Source organism: Poecilia reticulata, linkage group LG5 (genome assembly GCF_000633615.1).
Source record: "Poecilia reticulata strain Guanapo linkage group LG5, Guppy_female_1.0+MT, whole genome shotgun sequence".
In the NCBI taxonomy this organism is placed as follows: domain Eukaryota; kingdom Metazoa; phylum Chordata; class Actinopteri; order Cyprinodontiformes; family Poeciliidae; genus Poecilia; species Poecilia reticulata.
In genome coordinates, this window is record NC_024335.1 from 21647040 (window position 1) to 21667561 (window position 20522).

General features: G+C 40.0%; 2 protein-coding genes across 3 annotated transcripts; both read right to left on the reverse strand.

Annotated features, from left to right (window-relative positions):
* Positions 1–4418: 4418 nt before the first annotated feature.
* Positions 4419–8624, reverse strand: il19l (interleukin 19 like). Of its 2 annotated transcripts, none has more exons than XM_008409242.2 (6): positions 6409–8624; positions 5743–5922; positions 5483–5545; positions 5224–5376; positions 5071–5133; positions 4419–4763 (listed from the first exon to the last, which is right to left on the reverse strand). In XM_008409242.2, exons 2-6 carry the CDS (start codon positions 5896–5898, stop codon positions 4677–4679), a joined length of 522 nt encoding a protein of 173 aa, XP_008407464.2. In that variant the 5' UTR covers positions 5899–5922; positions 6409–8624; the 3' UTR covers positions 4419–4676. The 2 variants fall into 2 exon arrangements, with proteins under 2 accessions (XP_008407464.2, XP_008407463.1); XM_008409241.2 differs by having other exon boundaries at positions 6398–8624.
* A 93-nt stretch (positions 8625–8717) lies between these two features.
* prelp (proline/arginine-rich end leucine-rich repeat protein) lies at positions 8718–20480 on the reverse strand. Its single transcript, XM_008409243.1, has 7 exons — positions 20349–20480; positions 12551–12986; positions 12279–12464; positions 12033–12190; positions 11395–11591; positions 10178–10253; positions 8718–10080 (listed from the first exon to the last, which is right to left on the reverse strand). Exons 2-7 carry the CDS (start codon positions 12980–12982, stop codon positions 9990–9992), a joined length of 1140 nt encoding a protein of 379 aa, XP_008407465.1. The 5' UTR covers positions 12983–12986; positions 20349–20480; the 3' UTR covers positions 8718–9989.
* Positions 20481–20522: the final 42 nt, after the last annotated feature.

Sequence of the window (20522 nt, forward strand, 5' to 3'; positions counted from 1 at the left end):
AGTAAGCAGAACATCTCAGGAACAGGTTTGCCCACATGCTTCAGAAACAACACGCATACATTTAAGAGATAGAGGAGGAGACCCACTGTGTTGTCCTGCATTAAAAAGAGAAACTACTGCAGGAACCTGGGAGTGCTGTCTGGACTATGCATGTAAAGGATGAGAGCTATCAGCAAGAATGGCTTTAGTTTTCCTCATGATCTGCTTATCGAACGGTTCTGTAAGTGAACATTGTTCAACTCCTAAGATCTTATTACTTGTATGTATTACTCTGCGAAGGGCTTATTTTTTTTTTACCTTAAACTAACATTTTCTGACCAACAGAGAGAAAAAGTCAACACACATTCAATATATGATCTATAAAATAGGATCATCATTGACTCATCAACCTGAAACTTTTCAAGCTTTCTTAGACAAAACAATCTTTGCAGGTACTCTGATCATTTTAACTTATTATCCAAAATAGTCCCAAGATATTTGTAGTTTTCTACTGTCTGACCTTTAACTGCTGCTTGATTTGTGTTATGGGGCTTCTGTCTAAAATCAAAGCACATGTCCTTTGTTTTTTGTGCATTTAATAAAAGAAAAGCATTCTCATACCAGTCTGCACTACACTGCTTTGATAAAATAGCGTGATACAGGAAAATGCAACCTGGCGTTAGCATGTGCCTCTCTCATGCTTTGGTTATTCTGAACTATGTAGTTATACTGCGACAGGTTTAGGCTGCTGGAGGAGAAACTCTCCACTTTTCCTCACTTTTTGTGCTACTGCTCCCCAATCTGCATTATTTTCTGCTATTTCATCTGTCAACTTTGTTTTCTCTCAGTTTTTTTCTCTCTCCATAGAAGCTGCATCTAGATTATAATTTTGTTTGGCTTCCTGGTGGGGGAGCATCAACTGAGATGATGCTTCCAACAACTAAACAGTCTCCGTCTCCTGCTTTTAACTTTTCACTTTCCTTTAGCATAGAAAGTACAGTTGTGCTAGTTCTTCTGTGTCTTTCTGTGCATCTGCTCTGTTTGCTCAGACTCCCAGTCGGTTGTGTGACAGACGGCTGCCTGTACCGAACCGGGTTCTGCTGGAGTTTTCTTTCTGCCATTCGCCGCATGACTTCTCCTTCTCTCTTTTTGACTTTCGTCCTGTATTGCTACTGTTGAATGAAGGCCACACCGGCGCCACGAAAACTTAAATCACTTTTGTAAAAAGTGAAAATAAAACTGTAAACATAAATATGCAAATATCAGCAGGCATGATATTTTAGATTTGCAAATAACTGAAAGCACCAGCAGAAAATGTAAACACATATTAGGTTTGCTGGAAACAGCGATGGTTAAAGACTATAATGGATCTGAAATAATTTTCCTCTGCACTGATGCAGCAGCTGGTCCATGAAGGAGCTCTGATGAAGTGGGAGTCGTTGTCCATTATTGTCTCCCATCACCTGCACTGGGGTCGAGGGTCATCCTAGGACAGAGCCGACATTCGTGATTAGCTCATCTAAGCGTTTCCTCTCAGCTGTAGATAAGTTGCTGCCTCAGCACACACCACAGAAGATGGCTGATGCCACCACACACTCAAAAGGGAGCATACTAAAATCTACGTTCTTCTTTTTAAAAGGCTAACTACAGCAAATTTCAAAGTTACTATTAACTTTGCCTCATTGTCAGTTTAATGTCACGTTTCTAAATCAGACAAGTGTTTCAAAAATGTTTACATGTTTAATTTACTGGTAAATCATTTGAAAAGTCACTCAGATTGTTTACTTTCACTCTTGAAATGCAGCCTCTTTGCTGCCCTCAGCAAACAAAAAACCCACTAAAGGAAATGGATCACATGCTAGATTTAAAAGAAAGAAAGTACAATTGGACCAGATTGTTTTAGGTTTCATTTCTCTCTCATTTTAAAAGTGAAAAAAACAACAACAACAACAACAACAACAACAACATTGCAGTCAGAAAATCTAAGTTAGAAGGGAGTTGCAATTGTTTTTGGTTGTATTTTTTATGGTTTTATTTGAACAGTTTTGTGTTTTAGCAATACAATCTTCCTGAAAGCCTAAAGTTCAGCAACACTTAAAGTCTCTGGCTTGGTTTTTTTGTGCATGAGGCAGCGCTGCTAAAATAGCAGTCAGACACTTTGGGAGCCAACATACTTTCACAAAATCCGCACGTCATTCATGGCACCAAGGGGTTCAGAGCGTCAGACTCTAGCGCCCCCTGCTGGACTGATGTGAGTCTGTCTTACTTGGGAATTTGTTGAGTATGGAAAACTCTATAAAACCAACGCTACTGGTAAAAAGCTTTATAACACTCAAAATTATTATTTCAATTCAAGTTTTTTTTTTTCATTCAAGCCCAGGAGCTTGAAATGACACAAACGTAAGTGGTGAACTGAACCAAAAAATAATGTACATTTCAGAATTGTACAATAAGATATTTTTCAGGGAATACAAAATTTAATTTAATTTAATTTAAATTTAAAACTCACTTTAAATTTAAAGTTGAAAGCTGGTGCTAGTAATTCCAGGTGGTCCAAACTTTCAGGATGACTTTATAACCTCATAAAATCAGTGTTGGCGCAAACTACTCCCCCCAGATGAGCATCTGCTGAACAGCGCTGCAGAAGGTAGCCTGTTGCTACAAAAACAGAGGGAATAAGGCACTGATCAATGGAAGAAAGACCAACGTAACACTTAGAGATGTACATTGTGGAAAACAAAGTTAAGGAGTCGGTGAAGACTCAGAAACTGGGCATACTCTGACAGGAAGAGGTCTGGCAGACCAAAAGCCACAACTGATTCAGAGGGCAAGTTCTTAGAGTAAGCAGCTTGTTGATGGGCAGCTCACAGAGATAAACTAACAGTGACAGTGGGAAGCAAGTCTCAGTTTCAACTGTGAAGAGAAAACTTCAGACTACAGGTTTGCAGCAACAAAAACAAAACATTAAAAATCATATCAGACTGATAAAAAGAAGCATATCTGCACCATAAAATACCACCATCAGGAGTGGTGAAAAAGAACTGATGAATCATAATTTGACATTTTCAGTTCATCATTCAGGATCATGTACGCTGTGAAGCAGCTGAAAGGATCGTTACACACCGTGGGGCGTCCGCTGTCAAACACGGAGGAGGAAGTGTGATGGTCTGGGCTGTTCTGCTGGATTCAAGGCTGGTCGCTTCTACGTTCATTCTGCAATCTCTGCTTTTAGAAGACAGTGACCCAAAAACCTGCCCTAATGGGGTGTTTTAAAACATTTAACAGGTCGTGGATATTTTACTCATGTTCCTTACTCATGGTCATTCTTCAAAGAAGTTACAGCTGTGGAAAAAATTGAGAGACCACTTAAGATGATAATATTCTCAGATTTTTACTTTTTATAGGTTTATGTTTGAGTTGAATGAACATTGTTCTTTTATTCTATGAACTACTGAACTCTGAAATTCCAAGCAATTTTTTTTGATTTATTAGCAGAAAATGAGAAATGGTGAACATAAAGAAAAAGAAGCAGTCCTGTCAGATCTCAAATCATCCAAGGAAAACAAGTTCAGATTCATTTAGAAACAACAAAACTCATGTTTTAACTCAGTAAGAGTTCAGAAATCAACATTTGGTGGAAGAACCAGGTTTTCAATGGGGTTCAGTGCAGTGGACTCTTAGTTTTATATACTTCTCTCTATACATAAAATGTTAACCGCTTCAAAATTATAAAGTGAGTGTTTTATAAATCAATCAAATCTTGTCACTCTGGTTTTAATACTTATTTATGCAACATATAATACAGTTCAAATTAAATCAGGTTTATTGTTAATATGTAGAAGAACATAAGATAATTGAAATTACTCTCTGTCCCACGATAAGTGCTGCAACGTAAATAAACTATTACAACAATAAATAAAAACATAAACAAGTTAAAATATGTTTGGTTTGCATTTATCCACAGTCTAGCAGGGGTCACCAACCTTTTTTGAGACTGGAAGCTACTTCACGGGTACAGAGTAACACGAACACACTTATTAACATATTAATGTCAGGGAATATATGATCAGAAGTTCTTAGTTCAGAGTTTTAAGTTTGATTCCCTTTTGGAGATTTTCTGTGATTCTAAATTGCCCCCAAGTGCCTGAGGATTATTTTAGTAGCACCTGCAGCTGTAGGCTGTGAGTACCTTGAGATTTTCCTTTTCAGGAAATAACATACATTTAAAAAACTTCAGCAGAGCATGTCCATTACAATCTTATATTTATGGGCTTCTCTGCACATCTTTACCAGGGCATTTAATGATTGTGGAGGGTGTTGCATACTAATGTGGAAATCTTTTTTTCTGTGTAGTTGTTGCATTCTTCTTAAAGCCACCAGGTGGCAGTAAATTACAACAAATACTACAAGAAAATTAAAGGGTAGTCATATATTTTATTTATTTATTTTTACAATGGAGTTAAAAGCTTTGTTTTGATAAAAGCTCATTTTACAACTTCACAGAAAAACCTATTAGTAATTTTAAATTCTAAAAATCTATACATCCTTCTAAAAGTCAGCTTCAGACATTCCACCAAAAACACGTGAGAGAACACAAATATATACAGGTTTAAATTAATTCAAGTACAAACACACAGAAATGCGAAACGGCTCAGGGGTAAACGAACGAGTAGCTCTTGTGCGGGTCAGCTTCGTGTTTATGATTTAGATCCCAGTTGCTCCAGCCAGTCCAGCACTGTGCCCAGTTCGCCTACAGCCTTCTGCGCCGCCTGCTGGATCTGCAGCTGCTCAGCGGGAGAAGAGAGCAAAGAGGCTTAGATATGAGCAGAAATGGAAAATCACTAAAGCAATATTATTGTGGCTTAAGCAAACTGATTGGCTGTTTTTAATTGCCTTGCTAATTGATGAAAAATGCCTATGCTGCTTGATTGGTTGATTTCTTTATGGTAGAGGGAGACATTGAGTTGCAAAGTCTTTGCAAAGCTATTTCTTTGCCCTCTGAAACTGAAACCTTCTGCATCTAGCTGTCGTTATGTGAGCTGAGATAAGATCTTTGCATTTTGTACAGAAAGCACACATGGCGCAGCGTACCTTGTCAAAGTTGGCGAGCACCGAGTCAATCGTTCTCTGGGTTTCTTCTCCGCAGTGGCAGTGCTGCGAGAAGGAAAAGGAGTTCAAAGGTCACCAACATGACCCAGAGCTGCGTCTGGTGATGTCGCAGCTGAAACAGGACGGTTAACTTACACATTTATGCATTTCCCTTCTGATGCTGACAAAAGCGTTTGCCAAGGCGCTGGAGCAGCGCTGCTGACTCGGCTGAGAGGACTCGTAGCTGCTGAAGACTCGTTCGACGTAGAAACGCAGCAGGAGGCGCACAAAGCAGCACGTCTGGCCCTCCTGGTGGAGGCAGGCAGGTGTCAGGAGTGAAAGCATTTGTCACTACGTCGGGAAATTAAGAAACAGGATGGAAATGTTCTCATGTGAGAATGCCTGAAGAGCTCACCTGAACGTTCTTCATCAGAGATGCATCCAGAAGTTTCACTCCAATCTCGCCGTCCGCCGATATCTGACATGTAAGGTGAGGAAATTGGGGATTAAAATCTCTCTTAGGCGGCTTCTTCCCATCTAATAAAGAACACTTGAACATGAAGCGAATGACTTCCTGTGCCTGCATCCATGTTACTCTGGATGAGCAGCTGCACTAGCATGAGTGTGTGTGTGTGTGTGTGTGTGCGCGTGCGTGTGTTTTTTGATTAAACTCACCGCATCTGATTTTATCTCAGAGAAGTACTGGTGTAGTTCATGGACGTGAACGTTGGCAGAGCAGCCGTCCATGTGCAGTGTCCGGCTCTCCGCAGGCCCGTTCAGTAAACCCAGGAGGAGGAGGAGGAGCACGGAAGAACTGAGCAGCATCTTCATCACTGTGGTTACCTGCAGGTGAAGCTGAATAGAGACATTTTTGATTTCGCATGTTAAGTCCTGAGCAATGGAAGTTTAAAAGTTGTCTTAAAATGATGAGTTAAGTTAATGTTAAGATATACAATTAACCCTAACACTAAATTAGGCATGATAAAAATTCTTAAACCAACTTTCTGTGTAAAACATCAGGAGTTAGGAGGTAAAACGAGTGCATTTAACTTTAGGGCGCTGTCAGCTTTTACAGTGCATCAACAGGAGAGTATTGTGGGTAAGGACGTAATTTTCACCCATCTTGGCGACACAACATCTTGGCGAAACGCTGCAACGATCGATCAGCAATGACTAGATCCCAGGATGTACGCAGTTACTGCACTACATAGTTATAAAACATCTCGAACATCCCTACGAGATTAAAGAAAACTACACAGAGCCAGTGCAAAGTTCAGGATCAGTCAGCAGGACCCAGAGCAGCAACAGCATCACCTGTGCTCAGACTCACCTGTGTGTTACCTGAGAGGATGAGTCCTGGAGAGGATGTGTGTCTCTGAGCCTCCATCCTCTCTGCTCTTATAGTAGACCGAGGGGGTTTTTCGAATCATGTTTCATCTCAAAACGGACGCTGCAGGCGAACACGCCTCTGTTTACTGGACAAGGAAGTGATGCAATTAAAGGAACTCCTCAGTCATGCTATTGTAAAAGAAAATGATAGTGGATAATTGAGGGTTTCCTCCCTTTCTGACGTAAACCCCGTGTCACTGTGGAGAGAAAAAAAAAACTCACTCACTTTCTGTGAATGTGTTCATGAGTCATTCATCAGATTAGACGGTCATCATTTGTTTTGTACATCTGCCTTGTAATCTGCCAGATTATTTGTGGGGGTTTTTTTCTTCTCAGTTTTAGGATGAATTAAGTGCCTGCACCTAAAATTGTCCAGTCGATTGTTTCTTGGAGAATACTGATCATTCCTTCTGCTGCTGAACATCAATAATCCGTCTGTCAGCACCTTTTTTTTTTGACCCCTCGAGGTCGAAGTCTTTTACCTCAACACAAGTTAGGCAAGTCGTTTTCAGAAACGCTCGCTAAACCTGCTCATCTATTTGCAGTGACAGAATCCAGTCATAGTTTAAAAAGAAAATGTCTTCAGGGAAGTCAGATGAAAACAGGAATTGCCTGCGTTCTTGGAATAACGTTGAGTCACTGTCTGTTACTACGGGAGTATCTGCACAAAATTCCCGAGGGTCTTTCGAGGTGGAGGAAACTCGTGTCAGCATTTGTAACTGGAAGTACAAACAATTTAAAAGGAAAAGTTCATAGCCTAGGGTTAGTGCTATACAGTAAGTAGCCAGTAGGGGTCATCACAAAGCTGCATGAGCGTGTTGTGTCTCCTGAGAGGAAGAGAAGCTAATGTGTACACCAGAGAGAAGATCTGGTCTAAAGATTTCAGATCTGTCCACAATCAGAGCAGAAAGAAAGAAAATTCTATGTAGTTAATTTTTTAAAAAGAAATACAAATCTGAAAAGTGTGGCGTGCTTATGTATTCAGCGCCTGTTAATCTAGTAGCTATAAATGAAATCAACCACTTTCCATCAAGACGTCTAAGGAAAACCTTAATCCAGAGCTAAATACAGCCGAGAATCGTTTTGCACGATTCACGTTTCACAGATGATTAGAAGTCAATTTGACTGAGCCTGAATCGTGTTGCTAAGAACATTTTTCAGTTTCCAGTGAAGCTGCTGGAGATATTTTCCCAAAGGACTTGGAGCTCTGGTTGAAGGAGAAGACCTTCAACCAGTACTGCCTCTAGGGGAAGAATACAAATGCATCTCACAGATTTTAGAACCTTATTTGTGAATATCTTCGAAAACTATGCATCCCAATCCCTCCACAGCTTTGTGTTGATCTATTATATGAAAACTGCAATGAAATACACTGAGGCGTTGCTGTAAGGATGCACTGATCAATGCCTGCCACCTGGAAAAGATGTGTTAAAATAAATGCTTATTTTAGGTAGAAAATATCAATGTGTAACCTTTAATTTGAGTGAATATAAGCTCTGGTGTGACTTCAGTTTGCTCTGTTCCGATGAGCCTATGATTAGACTTTTCTTGTGACAAACCTCTCAGGTGGGTTTGGGAGTAACACAAAGGACGAATTATTGAAAATGTCTAGTGCGGCAGAGAGAGTGTCATGCTGTAGGCCTGTTTTTTTTTCCCCCAAAAAGCTCTAGGAACTGTGTCAAAGTGCAATGAATCATGGCCTCTTTAAAGTACCTGGAGGTTTTAGAAAGAAAAAACCTGAAACATCTACAAGAAAAGTGAAAATGAGTCAATGATTAGAAAGAACTACAATCCACATTTTCCCTTTCTGCGTGCCTCTGTACTGATGTTCCGCCGTTTTCTGTTTGTTTAATGACTATTAGCATCTATTCAAGACTAAAGTCAAGATGAGTCATGGTTCTGGTACCTGGATGTAAGGGATGGAGCTTCTTCCTGGCTACGCTCACATCCTTCCTGCCACAGACTTCTTCCTGCAGCCTGACTTGAAGAGAGAAGCTTCCTGGAAACGTTTCTGTTTTTAGAAAGAATTACATTTTTTTCCCCTTGCCAATTTGGAAGAGCTCATCCCTGCATAATGACTGTACATACATTTGCATAATGTGTTGAGAACATTTTGGGAACTCTAAGGATATAAATACTTCAGCATTTCCTGAAACCCAAATCATAAACATGTTTTATCTCAGGATACTGAACCCAGCAAACTCAAAGGTGGAGAAAATGTATCAGAGCTATGAAACAAAAATTATTAAAGATCAGCTGCATACGAGCAAAGACATTTTATTTTTCAGTATTTGTACAAAGTGCCTTTATACAGAGGAATAACATAAAAGTCTATTAATAGGAAAAACAAAAACATTTTTGCACAGAGCACCTTGGAAACTGAAGGCATTATTCAGGTCTATGCACTGCAATTGTTGGTCCTGAAAGCCGCCCTCCGTAGCAGAGCGGAGGAGCGTCTCCGTAACTTTAAATATCAAATAAATTTAATTTAGGCATTCAGCTGAAAAGGTGAAACTCATATGCAGATTCATTACAAACAGAGTGACATATTCTACATTTTCATGATTGTGTAATTGTAAATATTACATAAGATCAGTAAAAAAAAATTAAAAATTCATGGGGAAGGCTGGTGATCTGACAGCTGTTCCTGACACACTTCACCAGAAGGGCAACTCACAAAAGGTCATCGCTAAATGACCTCCAGTGAACTCTGCAGCTCACAGAGTTTGCTATCTAAACATATCGATGGAAAGTTAAAGTAAATTAAGAGTATGGTGGAAAAAAACCTGTTCAAAAGTGGAGGATGGGGATTTGTGGACAGACTGCAGCTTCATCTTTGTGTTAAGGTACTGCTGAACCACGCCACACCTCATTGATGCAGTCATTCATGCAAAAGGAGCTCCAACCAATGATGGATGGGGTTATGACTTAAAGTACATAGACGCACTTTATGCATTAAATACTTTCATGCATTGAATATTGGTTTTTGTTTGCCCTATTTAATATTCATATCCACCCCAAATCCATCCAGAAATATCTTCTTTAGACGTGTAGCTGGGTAATAAATTTGTACAACATATGAGTTCCACTTTTTAGATTGAATTACTGAAATAAATACAAATGTAACTAAATTTAATTTATTAAATGCAGCTGTATGTATTTTATTACACCCGGAGTTGGAGTTTTGCTCATTTAATTAGGATTTTTTTTCTATTTTTTTCTTTTTACTGAATAGATACTAAACCTCCCATGCAAACCATAAGCTAAATGTTCCTATAATCTCTTGTTGCCAGTTTGCGGTCCACTGCTTGGATTCTGGCAGAATGACACTTTCAGTCATTTAAAAAGCAAACTCAAAGCTTTGCAGCTGAGCAGAGTTCCTCTTTCAGTAATGCAACTCCGCAGCTCGTTCAAGCTCGAAACCTTGTGCTCCAGTGAGCGTGCTTTAGCTCGAATTGCCCCGTTGTGCACTGCTGTCGTTTATTCGGTTTTTCGTACGTGTTGCGGGTTTGTGTGAGAAGACGCCCTTCCTCCTAAATGACGACAGAGTGAAGGTGTCTGAAGCACATGATGACATCCATAGGGACGGGGGGATGCAAATGATTCCCGTCCAGACGCAGGTATCTGAGGCAGCAGAACAAAATGCGTCAGCATGTGACCTGACTGCTAGCTCCCGTCCAGAGCTGCTGCAGCACCAGTTCATGTTGACGTGTTGGCCTACCTTAGTCGTGGTACCAGACGGTCGTCAGTCAGGTCGGCCAGCAGGCTGAATGGGCAGATCTCAGTTCCGTTGATGCCTGTCAGTAAAACAAATAGTTACAGATGCAAAATAAAAAACTCTTTTTACTATACTTCACATTCACGTATACCTACCTTACATATACTTCAAATTTTTAAGCATCGGTGAGTTTACTGAATTGTGGATTGTTGTGTTGCTCAGGCAGCTTGTCAGCCGACTCAGCGCTATTTTAAAAATGTGATATTTTCTTAATTGAATCCAGAGTCACGGGCAAGTCGAATATTTAAGGTGCGTACCTGCTCCATTTAGTCCAGTTTAATCAAACTCTAGTTCGTTTGTCTAGAACAGGGGTGGGCAATCCTGGTCCTGGAGGGCCGGTGTCCTGCAACTCTTAAAGTCTCCCTGATCCAACACAGTTGAATCCAACAGTTGAATCTCCTCCTAGGTGCAGTCAGGTTCTCCAGAGTCCTGCTAACGACCTCATTATTTGACTCAGGTGTGTTGAAGTAGAGAAGCATGTAAAAGTTGCAAGAGACCGGCCCTCGAGGCCTGGAGTTGCCCACCCCTGGTCTAGAAGGTTCGCTTCGTTTGAGGTGTGAATGCACAACCAAAATCTGATGTGGACCAGAAAAAAATCTGGTCCTAGGTGTTGGTTCAGTTGAAGTGAACTCTGGCGCTGCTTGAATGCATATGTAGATGCAAGCTGACCAGAAATCGCTCCAAAGGCAGAAAGCAGATTATAGCGGAATACATTCCGGGTAAATGCAACCAAAACAAATGTGCAAAGTCTATTGTTTGCAGGGGAAAAGGCTTGTGGTCGTTTGCCAAAGACAAAAGAGAAACTCTATAACCTCTAAAATCTGACACCATTCCAATTTTGTTTATATTTTGTGAAGAAGGAAGTTGTGTCTTCATCTGAGGTTTTTTTTTTACGTTGTTTCCTTCAGTAGTTATTGGTGCAGTGCCCCCACAGGTGAGGAGGTGGTTCTGCGTCTCCTCGCCTATTCGTGTCCAAACCCATTTCCCCAGTGCAGAGTGAAATCAAACTGCACCAGTAATATAATGACACTCTTCCACAGGTGGAAGAGTGTGGAAGGATGGAAGAATGTGGAAGAGTGTCATGCTAATATAATGACACTCTTCCACATGCGGAAGAGTGTCATTATATTAGCACCAGTGAGTAGAAGACCATCACTTACTCTCAATGCTGTTGTGGTTGAGGTGCAGGTGCTCCAGGTGATTGTTGAAGAGGGGAATCACTGTGAGCTGGTTGTGAGCCAGCTGCAGGTCCAGCAGGCTGGTCAAGTTGAACACAGCCTTGGGAACTCCTTTATCGCTCAGCTGGTTGTAGTTGAGCCTCACAAACGCCAGGTGGGTGAAGTCCTTGAAGTAATCTCTGGACAGCACAAGAATGCAGCACATAAACAAAGCTGGTACTCCTCAGCAAATCAGCCTATACTGGCACAAATTTGAGTCGTAACAGCTTTCTACATCTAAATTTAACTTTTTGTTGCATTGAAGGAAACTGCAGAAGGATTTAAACTGCCAAACACATTATGCAGTTTGGAGTTTTTAACGGTTTGAGATAAAAAGTTTGCACTTTTAAATAAAGAGAAACATGCAGAAATACGAATAGCTTTGAATGTAGATTTCTGGTTCATATATGCAATGTTCAATGTTCCAAACATAAATCTTTCTGACAGCGGCGCAAATCTTAGAAATCTTAATTTCTTTGGCAGCATTTCAGCCCATGTGTGTGGCCAACACTGTCACAGTACACTGGAGTATTTGTGTACACACATGTCCGTTAACCAATGTTTGCATCCTGAGTATTTACTTTGGTATGTCATCTATGCGGTTCTTGTCCAGGAACAGCTGGATGAGGCTGTTTGGCACTCCAGCGGGCATCTTCTTCAAAACGTTGTGCGCCAGGTTGAGCTGCATGAGGTTCTTCAGGTCCTTGAGTGTGTTCTTTCCCAGGCCACTGTCGCTCAGCTGACCGAGAAGACACCACACACTGAAAATCTACTTCTCATAATGCAGTTGGCTCTCCTGCCTGCGCAGGGTGCTAAATGTGGTTCACCTGGTTGTAGTGCAGGTCCAGCAGAGTCAGGTTCTCCAGCTTGGTGAAGGCACCAGCGGGGATCTTGGAAATGTGGTTTCTGTCCAGACGAAGCTGCTCCAGACTTGTCGGGAGGCCTGACGGTACTTCATTCAGCTGGTTCCTCTGGACATAGAAATACAGCAGACCCGGGATCTTCTCAAAGACCTGCAGACATGGGGCACAGATTGGCATTTTAAACCAGTTTTTCAGATTTTTAGAGGCTTTAAAAGACAAAAAACCGTCTGACGAACCTGTTTGTCTATTTTCTGGATGCGATTGTTTGCCAGATTGATCCAGCGGACCTCAGTAGCATTGTTAAAGGCCTCAGCAGTGAGCTCAGAGATGTAGTTGTTCTGTAGGTACAGGTAGTGAGTTCTGAATGGGATGACCGGGACCACACGGATGTTCCGGTTCTCACAGTTGAGAGAATTTGGGTAGCTTGGGAGACATAAACACTCTCTGGGACAATCAGAGTAGATGGAGGGTGGGCCGAGGATGGGTGGAGGGAAATCTGTGGGCTCCTGGGGTTCAGGCACGGATGGCTCCACATGCTTGGGGACAAAAGGCTTCCTGGTGGTGGCTGGACGCCTGGTAGGCTTCTTTGGTCGCGGTCTCTGGGCGAAGACTGCTCCCATTAAGAGGAACAGGAGCAATGAAGAAATAAGTCCCACACCAGCCTTCATTGTCCTACAAGAGAGCATGAAAGAGAACCTCGTTGTTTTTTTAAGTAAAAAGCACAATATTGCATCAAGCAAAGAGATAAAAAAAATCACTTCTGTTCAATTATCTTTAATTCTGCAAAGGAGGTTTTGAAGTCATAATTTCCTAAGAGAAAATGGATTAGTTATTATCCTATTAATTGTTGGGACAAGGATGGGTTTAATTCATGTTAAATCATGAATTAACGTGAAAGAACATGATATTGTTGCAAACCTGATTACTGTCAGAGTTGCAGAATCAAGAAATCTCTTAAATTTAATCTGTCTGACATCAGGACTAGGCTCAAAGGTCACACATTAAAAACCTGTCATGCTTCAGGCTAAAGAAAGTCAAAAACAGACAAGAAATCAAACCGCCGACTATCTGTCTTGAAAGGAATACAAAACCATTTCCGAGCTGTATAAGTTCATCAAACTACAATGAGCATCATCAGTGGAGAAAACATGGATCTGTGGAGAACAAAAATGACTCCAACAGAATATTAGCGACTCATCCAGAAGTCACAAAACAACCCAGAACATCTAAATCGCTTCAGTCCTGCCGAGCCTCATTTGATCAGACGTCACGACGAGAACGGTCCAACAGGCCTCACAAGGCAGAGTTCAAAAGCCAAAACTACTGCTGGTTTTCTGCCCACATCTAACTGTGACATGAAAGCAAAAAGGAGAAACCTAAAGAGACAAACTATTTTTACAGCACTCTTATGTGACTGACAAAACTGAAAGGTTTATTTGTCTATTACAGAATTTATTTGTGGAAAAATACCAGACGCTCTTTACTGGAAGGATGAATTAGACTTTCATAACCAACACCGGCTCTGCACAGCCAGCAAGCAGCAGGAAGATTTATTCTCCTGAGCTGCATTTAAAACCACCTCTCAGGTGACTATTGCTGGTCTTTTCCAATGCATAATTCATGAAAATGTAAATGTATTTTGCTGGCGTTGCCTTTGAAATCACGCATAACACCTGGAGAAACTATTTGCTCCTCAGTACAAGTCGAGCTGAATGCCAGAGATCTGAATTAGATAAACTTTCAAAAGCAGTGAAATCCTTCAGTGAATCTGGGATCTTGTTTGGGTGCATAGAGAAAAAAGCCAGACTGACTAACACAAAACAGACAAGCAGAATAATTTACACAATTATCCACGTCTTTGTTATGAGAAGAGGATATTCTGAAATAACTCACTCGTTGAATCTGAATAAAATTTTGTTCAAACGTTTAAAACCTTAGAATTGATCACTTAATTATCATGATCATGATCTGTTATTTGGTTCTGCAATTCAGCGCCGCAAGACTCGACTTTCTTACTTCGACTTTCGTTTGGTGATTAACTTTTTGTGCTTTGGAAAACAAATGACTAAATCTTCCCTTTGCAACCTTTATTTAAGGCGCCTGTTGCAGTAAATGATGTCACTGTTGATTTGTTGTTGCAGTTTTTGCCCCCAATTTATTCTGAGTTCATTGTTTTCAGCATCTCAGGCTTGGAAAATACTGTGACGTTGCTCTTTTATTGCACGTGGGACAGAAGCGTATTTATTTCAGGCTCCCCGAAAACTGGCTTTATTAGAGGAGTTTAAGGTCAAATATTTTCATTTTGTTCTTGCAGAGAAAGAAGACGGTTGCCATACTTGACTTTCAGTGTTTTTTTTTATCAGCTTTGAAGTTCATAACTCCTTGGCAAGAAGATTTTCTTCCCTTTGCTTGGATTCCTCGCGTGCTGCCAGGTTCTGAGTCCTAACTAAAATCATACTGTTTCTCCCTCCACTCCATGTGACTGCTGATTTCCACACTTCTTCCTCACACATCAGCTTTGATCTTCAGCCATCATCAAATCTCAAAGACTTTCCTGTTTCAGTTCTGTGACAGACTATGGCCGGGTGTGAGTTAATTTTCCAAAACATATCCTAATTATTTAGGAATACTAGTGTGTTATAACATTTACTGTAAGGAATTGAGCTGGGTCATTATGAGAGCTGAAATGTCTTCACTTTATAGTGAAGGATAAAACTGGGTGTTTTGTTTTTGTTGTTTTTTTTTGTGTCAAATTTCAGTAAATTCTTAAAGAAGATCAGATAATGATACATAAAATGCTGCAAAAAAAAAAGAATAAAATCTGCAAATCTACATCGTCCAGAGGGAAGACTGTGGTGGGCAAATTTAAAGACATTAATGTAGGTACACTATTGAATAGAATAGAATAGAATAGAATAGAATAGAATAGAATAGAATAGAATAGAATAGAATAGAATAGAATAGAATAGAATAATCCTTTATAAATCCCACAGTGGGGAAATTAACTTGTTAGAGCAGTACAGTAACAAAATATATCTCATTGAATATAAAATAACCAAAAGAAGAACTTATTCATTTATATGTACATTTCCTAACTTTAGCTCACGTGTAGGTAGCCTAAATAATTTAAATCTGCTAAGCTATTTGCTCCTTAATGACCAGATAAAAAAAAACAAGTCCTTGTGATAAGAGTGGTTTAAAATAATTAGTCTGCTTGCATGAGGGAATCTTTGCTGCAGATTCTTCTTCGACACACCCAGTTTTCCTTTTCAGCAGCAGAACAGAGTGGGAGGATTTTTAAAGGGTAATGTAACCCCTGATCTTTAGAAATATAGTTTACAGATGTGGAAACAAGCTCAGCTGTGTGCAGGAGGAACACAATCATCTACAAAATCTGATTCAATGAAGGGACTCAGCTTACACAGAATGGGTGTGCAGAAGTATTTTTAACGAGCAACATCCTGGACAGGCAAAGACGCCCTGCTGGAAATAATCACCACAAAACGTTAAGGACAAATCTCCAACTCTCAGGCACCAATGATTCCTGATCGCATTGGCTTTGGAAAACTGCCCAGTTTTTTTAGACTTCATGTCACTGAAGTGATGAAGTGGAGGATCCAAAAGGAGGCAGGCTGATTAAGTAGAGCAATGCATTTATTTTAACCAAGGAAGAAACTACTTATCCAGTGAGGTTTTAACCTTCACAAAACTGTTGTGTAGGTTCAGTAATCAAAGTATAATTATTTAAATCAATACAGTTTGATCAGTCTAAAGATAATCACAAAGTTAATGTTTTTCAAGTAACTTGATTTGAAAATTCAGTTTCGTGAAAAAAATTGAATGTTGCATAAACTCACTGAAAGCAATTCTGAAAACAAGTTTTGATACAGAAATGCTACGCCTATATGAGGAAGACTGCTAAGCACCTTCCATGACGAGGATACGGCAAAAAAAGTTACTGCGACAGAACAGAACAGAGTGTCGTATCTGAACAGTTCATCTGAAAGTTAACAGGAAGCAAAAACTGTGGCAGTCCTCGCTGCTGCGGCAAGAGGATTAATTACAGCCTTTAGTGAAGTCTATCCAAGATTTTGAAATGATCCACAAAATGTGAACTGGAGTTATCCCTTCACTTGTACACTGACTTATCCAGGAAATGGGTGACAAGTGTTGAATTAATTGTTTTCCTTCTGAGGAAACAGCAAAATCGTCTCACCTGAGCAAAGGAGCAATAGATGGTACTGCTTCAGTGTTACTTTAGTGAATTTCAAATTTCACTTGGAAATCAATATCCCAAAGTCTGGAAGAAGAGTGACTCCAAGCTGCTGGAGGTCCAGATTAAAGTTTCCACAATCAGAGATGATTTAGAAAGACGTGTCATCTGCTGTGTTGATCCACTTTATCAAGTTCAAAGTCAGAATGAATTGTCAGAGCACTTCGAACCTCTGCTGACATGCCTCGTGGAGTTCCTGGTTTTATTTTCCATCAGGACTTGCTGCCAAAAGTAGTCATTTCTGGGTTTATGATCATGGTATGACAGTGTTTGGTCAGAAGCTGGTCCGATCCAGAAACGAGAACACAAAAAGAGTCTATGGAGTCAAGAGGAAGATGAGAGACAGCAGGAGCAGCGCTCCAGATGAGCTGAAAAATATTTGTGTTTGTATTTTCACAAATATAATGAAACTCAAACTGTGTTGTAATGAATCTCCCTTCATCAGCGTCTTGAAGATTTAGAGTAAGAGTGACCTACTCATCACTTTACTTATTTTGTTTGGTTGGACTCTGTGGTTTATCAAGGTATTGCCTGCATGAATATTTTACTGTTATCTACTGAGATGATAAAATGCAGCCGACATTTCTTAAAGACCATAGAAACATCATGTTAACTTCTGGCTGTGTAGGAAACCTGCAGCGCCCTGCAGCTGCAGCATTTCTTGCAACATTTAGTGTGTACAACACAGAAGTTGCTCACACTAAGTGTGAAAACCAGAAATACAATCAAAAACCAATCAAAAGAAGAATGACGCTGGAGACCGAGACAAATAGAAAGAAGCTAAACTCAAGGAATAAAACATAATAGCAAAACAAAAAAAACAAATTAAAGGGAAATTAATGGAAAACAAAACAAGGTCCCACAAAAACAAAATGACTGACACATCACATAAACATCACACGGCAGGAATGAGGTTCTGATCCAGAGGCTCTGCCTGAAAAAACACATCTGAAGTTTCCTGTGTTCCCTGGCGTTGCCCTTCCTTTTTCCCTCTCAGAGCTTCACAGCCCTTTAGTTTGAAACCAGAACCAGCATTCTGTCCCCTGTTTCTGCTATTCTGTGTGGAGAAATCTGGCAAACACTTAAAAACAGTGAGTGTCAAAGAGGCTTGATTCATTGCTATGTTATGTGTCGCCTTGATAAGTAAGTCTGACTGAAAAACACGCGATTTGAACTTGGAGGACTATGTTCTTGGCGTCCATTAAGCATGAATCATATGGCAAACCATCTAAGCAAACAGTAACTGGAGACTAAAATGTCACTGAATGGGTCATTCTAAACTCTTTTTTCCGCAAAGTCATGTTTTATTTTTTTAAGTAAAATCCAGATTTTTGGAGGAAAAATATCATTTAAAGGCTTTGTTTATATAGAACAGATAAATAATTTCTATGAGCCCTTTTTGACAACAAAAAAGTCTAACTTTGTTTGTTTTAGAAACAGGAAGTGAGTGCCGTATATGGATGAAGGCACGTCATCTGGATCCACAGTTTTTAAAGAGCTACTGTTAAATTTAAAAAATGACAACAAAGGTCAAAAAGATACTTTTACATCCTGAAAATGTTTAACAATTATCTTGAAAAGTACAACATTCTTTAAAACAAAGCAGAAAGGAAACAACTAGAACACCGAGGAGACAGAAGCATGGCGAATTTAATATTTTTCACATAAAAGAAACAAGTTCTTTTACAGAGTTTTACATTCGATGTAAGTACAGAACGTCTGCTGATGTCCAGAGTTCATGTAAAGTCACTAGCCTCCAAAGCCCCATCTGAATGTTGAGGCATGATAATTAACCCCAGCTGTAAGTGCTTTTTTCCCCTGTGCCTGAGCAAATGAAGGGGAGACTGTTTGACATCTGCAGTCTGATTGTACATTAGTGCATTAACATCCTTCCCATCCACCACATGATGCCTCTGAAGTGACATGTTGTTCTCCAGCTAACTGGATACAGACCTGTCATAGACAGTGTCCTCGTAAATAACACATTTAAAACTATTTTACAGTAATGTTGCTAATCCGTATGAATAAAACACAGACTGATCAGGCTTAAAAATATTAGGCTTGCATTTTCACTTCATGAAATGATGGCACAGAGGAGGCTACCCTAGTGAAACAGTTATTGGGATGATCAAAGCAATAATCTTAGAACTGGAGCAGAAATTATTGCACTTTATCAATCTTCTTGTATTTTCAGGATTTTGAAAGACTGTCGTTTGTTTACGAGCTGTCAGTCACCACTGGTGACTCATGCATCAAATGTCACAGAGCTTTTAAAAACGTTGGTAAGGTGCCCGTTTGTTGAGTCTCCAAGCTGTCTCCTCTTTGCTGGATAAATGCATAAACATCACCTTGCTATTAAAAGTCATATCAACAATACAATGCAAAGTCTGGGAAAAAGATTTAAAATTTTATTAAAATTTTGGTCTGACCTGTGAATGCCAAACGTCTCAAAATGTATTTGCATTCAGCAACTAACTTAGTATTGAGGCCATTTTAAAAAAATCTCACATAAAATAGCAAGCAAAATTAACTGGCTTCCGATGTATAAGTCTATCAAACCAAAGATTTAAACATTTGAGTGAGTGCACTCCTGTGTTTTAAGGAATGCCGAAAAAAAAAGCAATTTCAATTAATTTGTTGCACCGGTCACAGTATTTAATAAAAGCTTTTGTCACAGCAGTCCTTAGTAATAAGCTTTGTACCAGCCTCTCTTTTGTTTAGGTCAAGTAGGAATAGTCATTTGCTGGTCCAGAGTCAAGATCAGTACTTTGCCAAAACTCTGGAGCTTTGGACAAGAGACCGAAATTTCTTAGCAGAAATTAATTATCTGACTTTGGCAATTTGTGTGACCAAATGGCTCAGTTATGGTGCTGTTCTAATTGTCCGACTGTGGAATCTAGCTGGTCTCACATAAATAATATAAAACCTTTTAAGGAAAAAACATGAACTATTTGACCAAAATCAGCTACAAAAATAATAAAAAATCAAAAAAACTTTCCATAGCTGACAGCCTGTTGTTCTGTCCAAAGGTTCAGTATGTTTGAACTTTTGCCCTTACTGGCGCCTCTAATGCCAGCATCTTTATTCCAAGAATCAGTGAAGATTGATTTATGTTTACTTTTGAGCATTTTTTTCAGATACTGTTTAATGTAGTTTATCCACCTAGAACATGAAGGATCAGAACAAAATGTGCTTGATTACAAAAAAAACAAAAAAATAGAAATAGAAACTTGCATTCTAAGGAGAGTTCCAGACTATTCCTTTGCACTTTTATAACAGTTTTTGATTCACACCCACCTAGGAGCTACATCCATCTGAAATCAGTCCAAAGGATTTCAAGTCGACGAGTAAAATGCTCCCTTTTCACTGAAGCCTTGAAGAGCCACATCTGCATCATGCAAAGTCAAGGGATCTGCATTTCGCAAAGCTGAAAATCTTCAATTTGCATTTACTTTAATGCAGAAGCAGTCATGCTCACTGACTGATGGGTTAAAAAACTGAGGTGAAGAGGAGTGTGTGGCGGAGTCAAAGTGTCCCTGCAGCTCCCCGGAGGACAGAGCACCACTTTGTATGTTGGAGTGTTTCTATAGAAACCCGCTCAGCTGTTCCTGTGCTAGGATTCAGTCCACAAACATTTCCCTCTGCCCCTCTGCCTCTCCTTCTGCTGCACACACAAAACACTCCTGACTGCTGCCAACTTTTACTGATTATGATTCCTCATAAAAAATCCCCCCGACTGGACAACAAACAAACTTTCTTACCTGTCTCTGGGACCTGCCCTCTTTTGTCAAGTCACAAGTTAGTGTCTTTACTCCTGTCTGTCTCTCACACTCCTTTGCTACCCCTCCCTCCTTCTCTCTCACTCTCTCTTCCTCTGTTCACTTCCCTCCCCTCTTTCACTCCTTCTTGCTGGACAGGCCTGCCTTTTGGGTTTG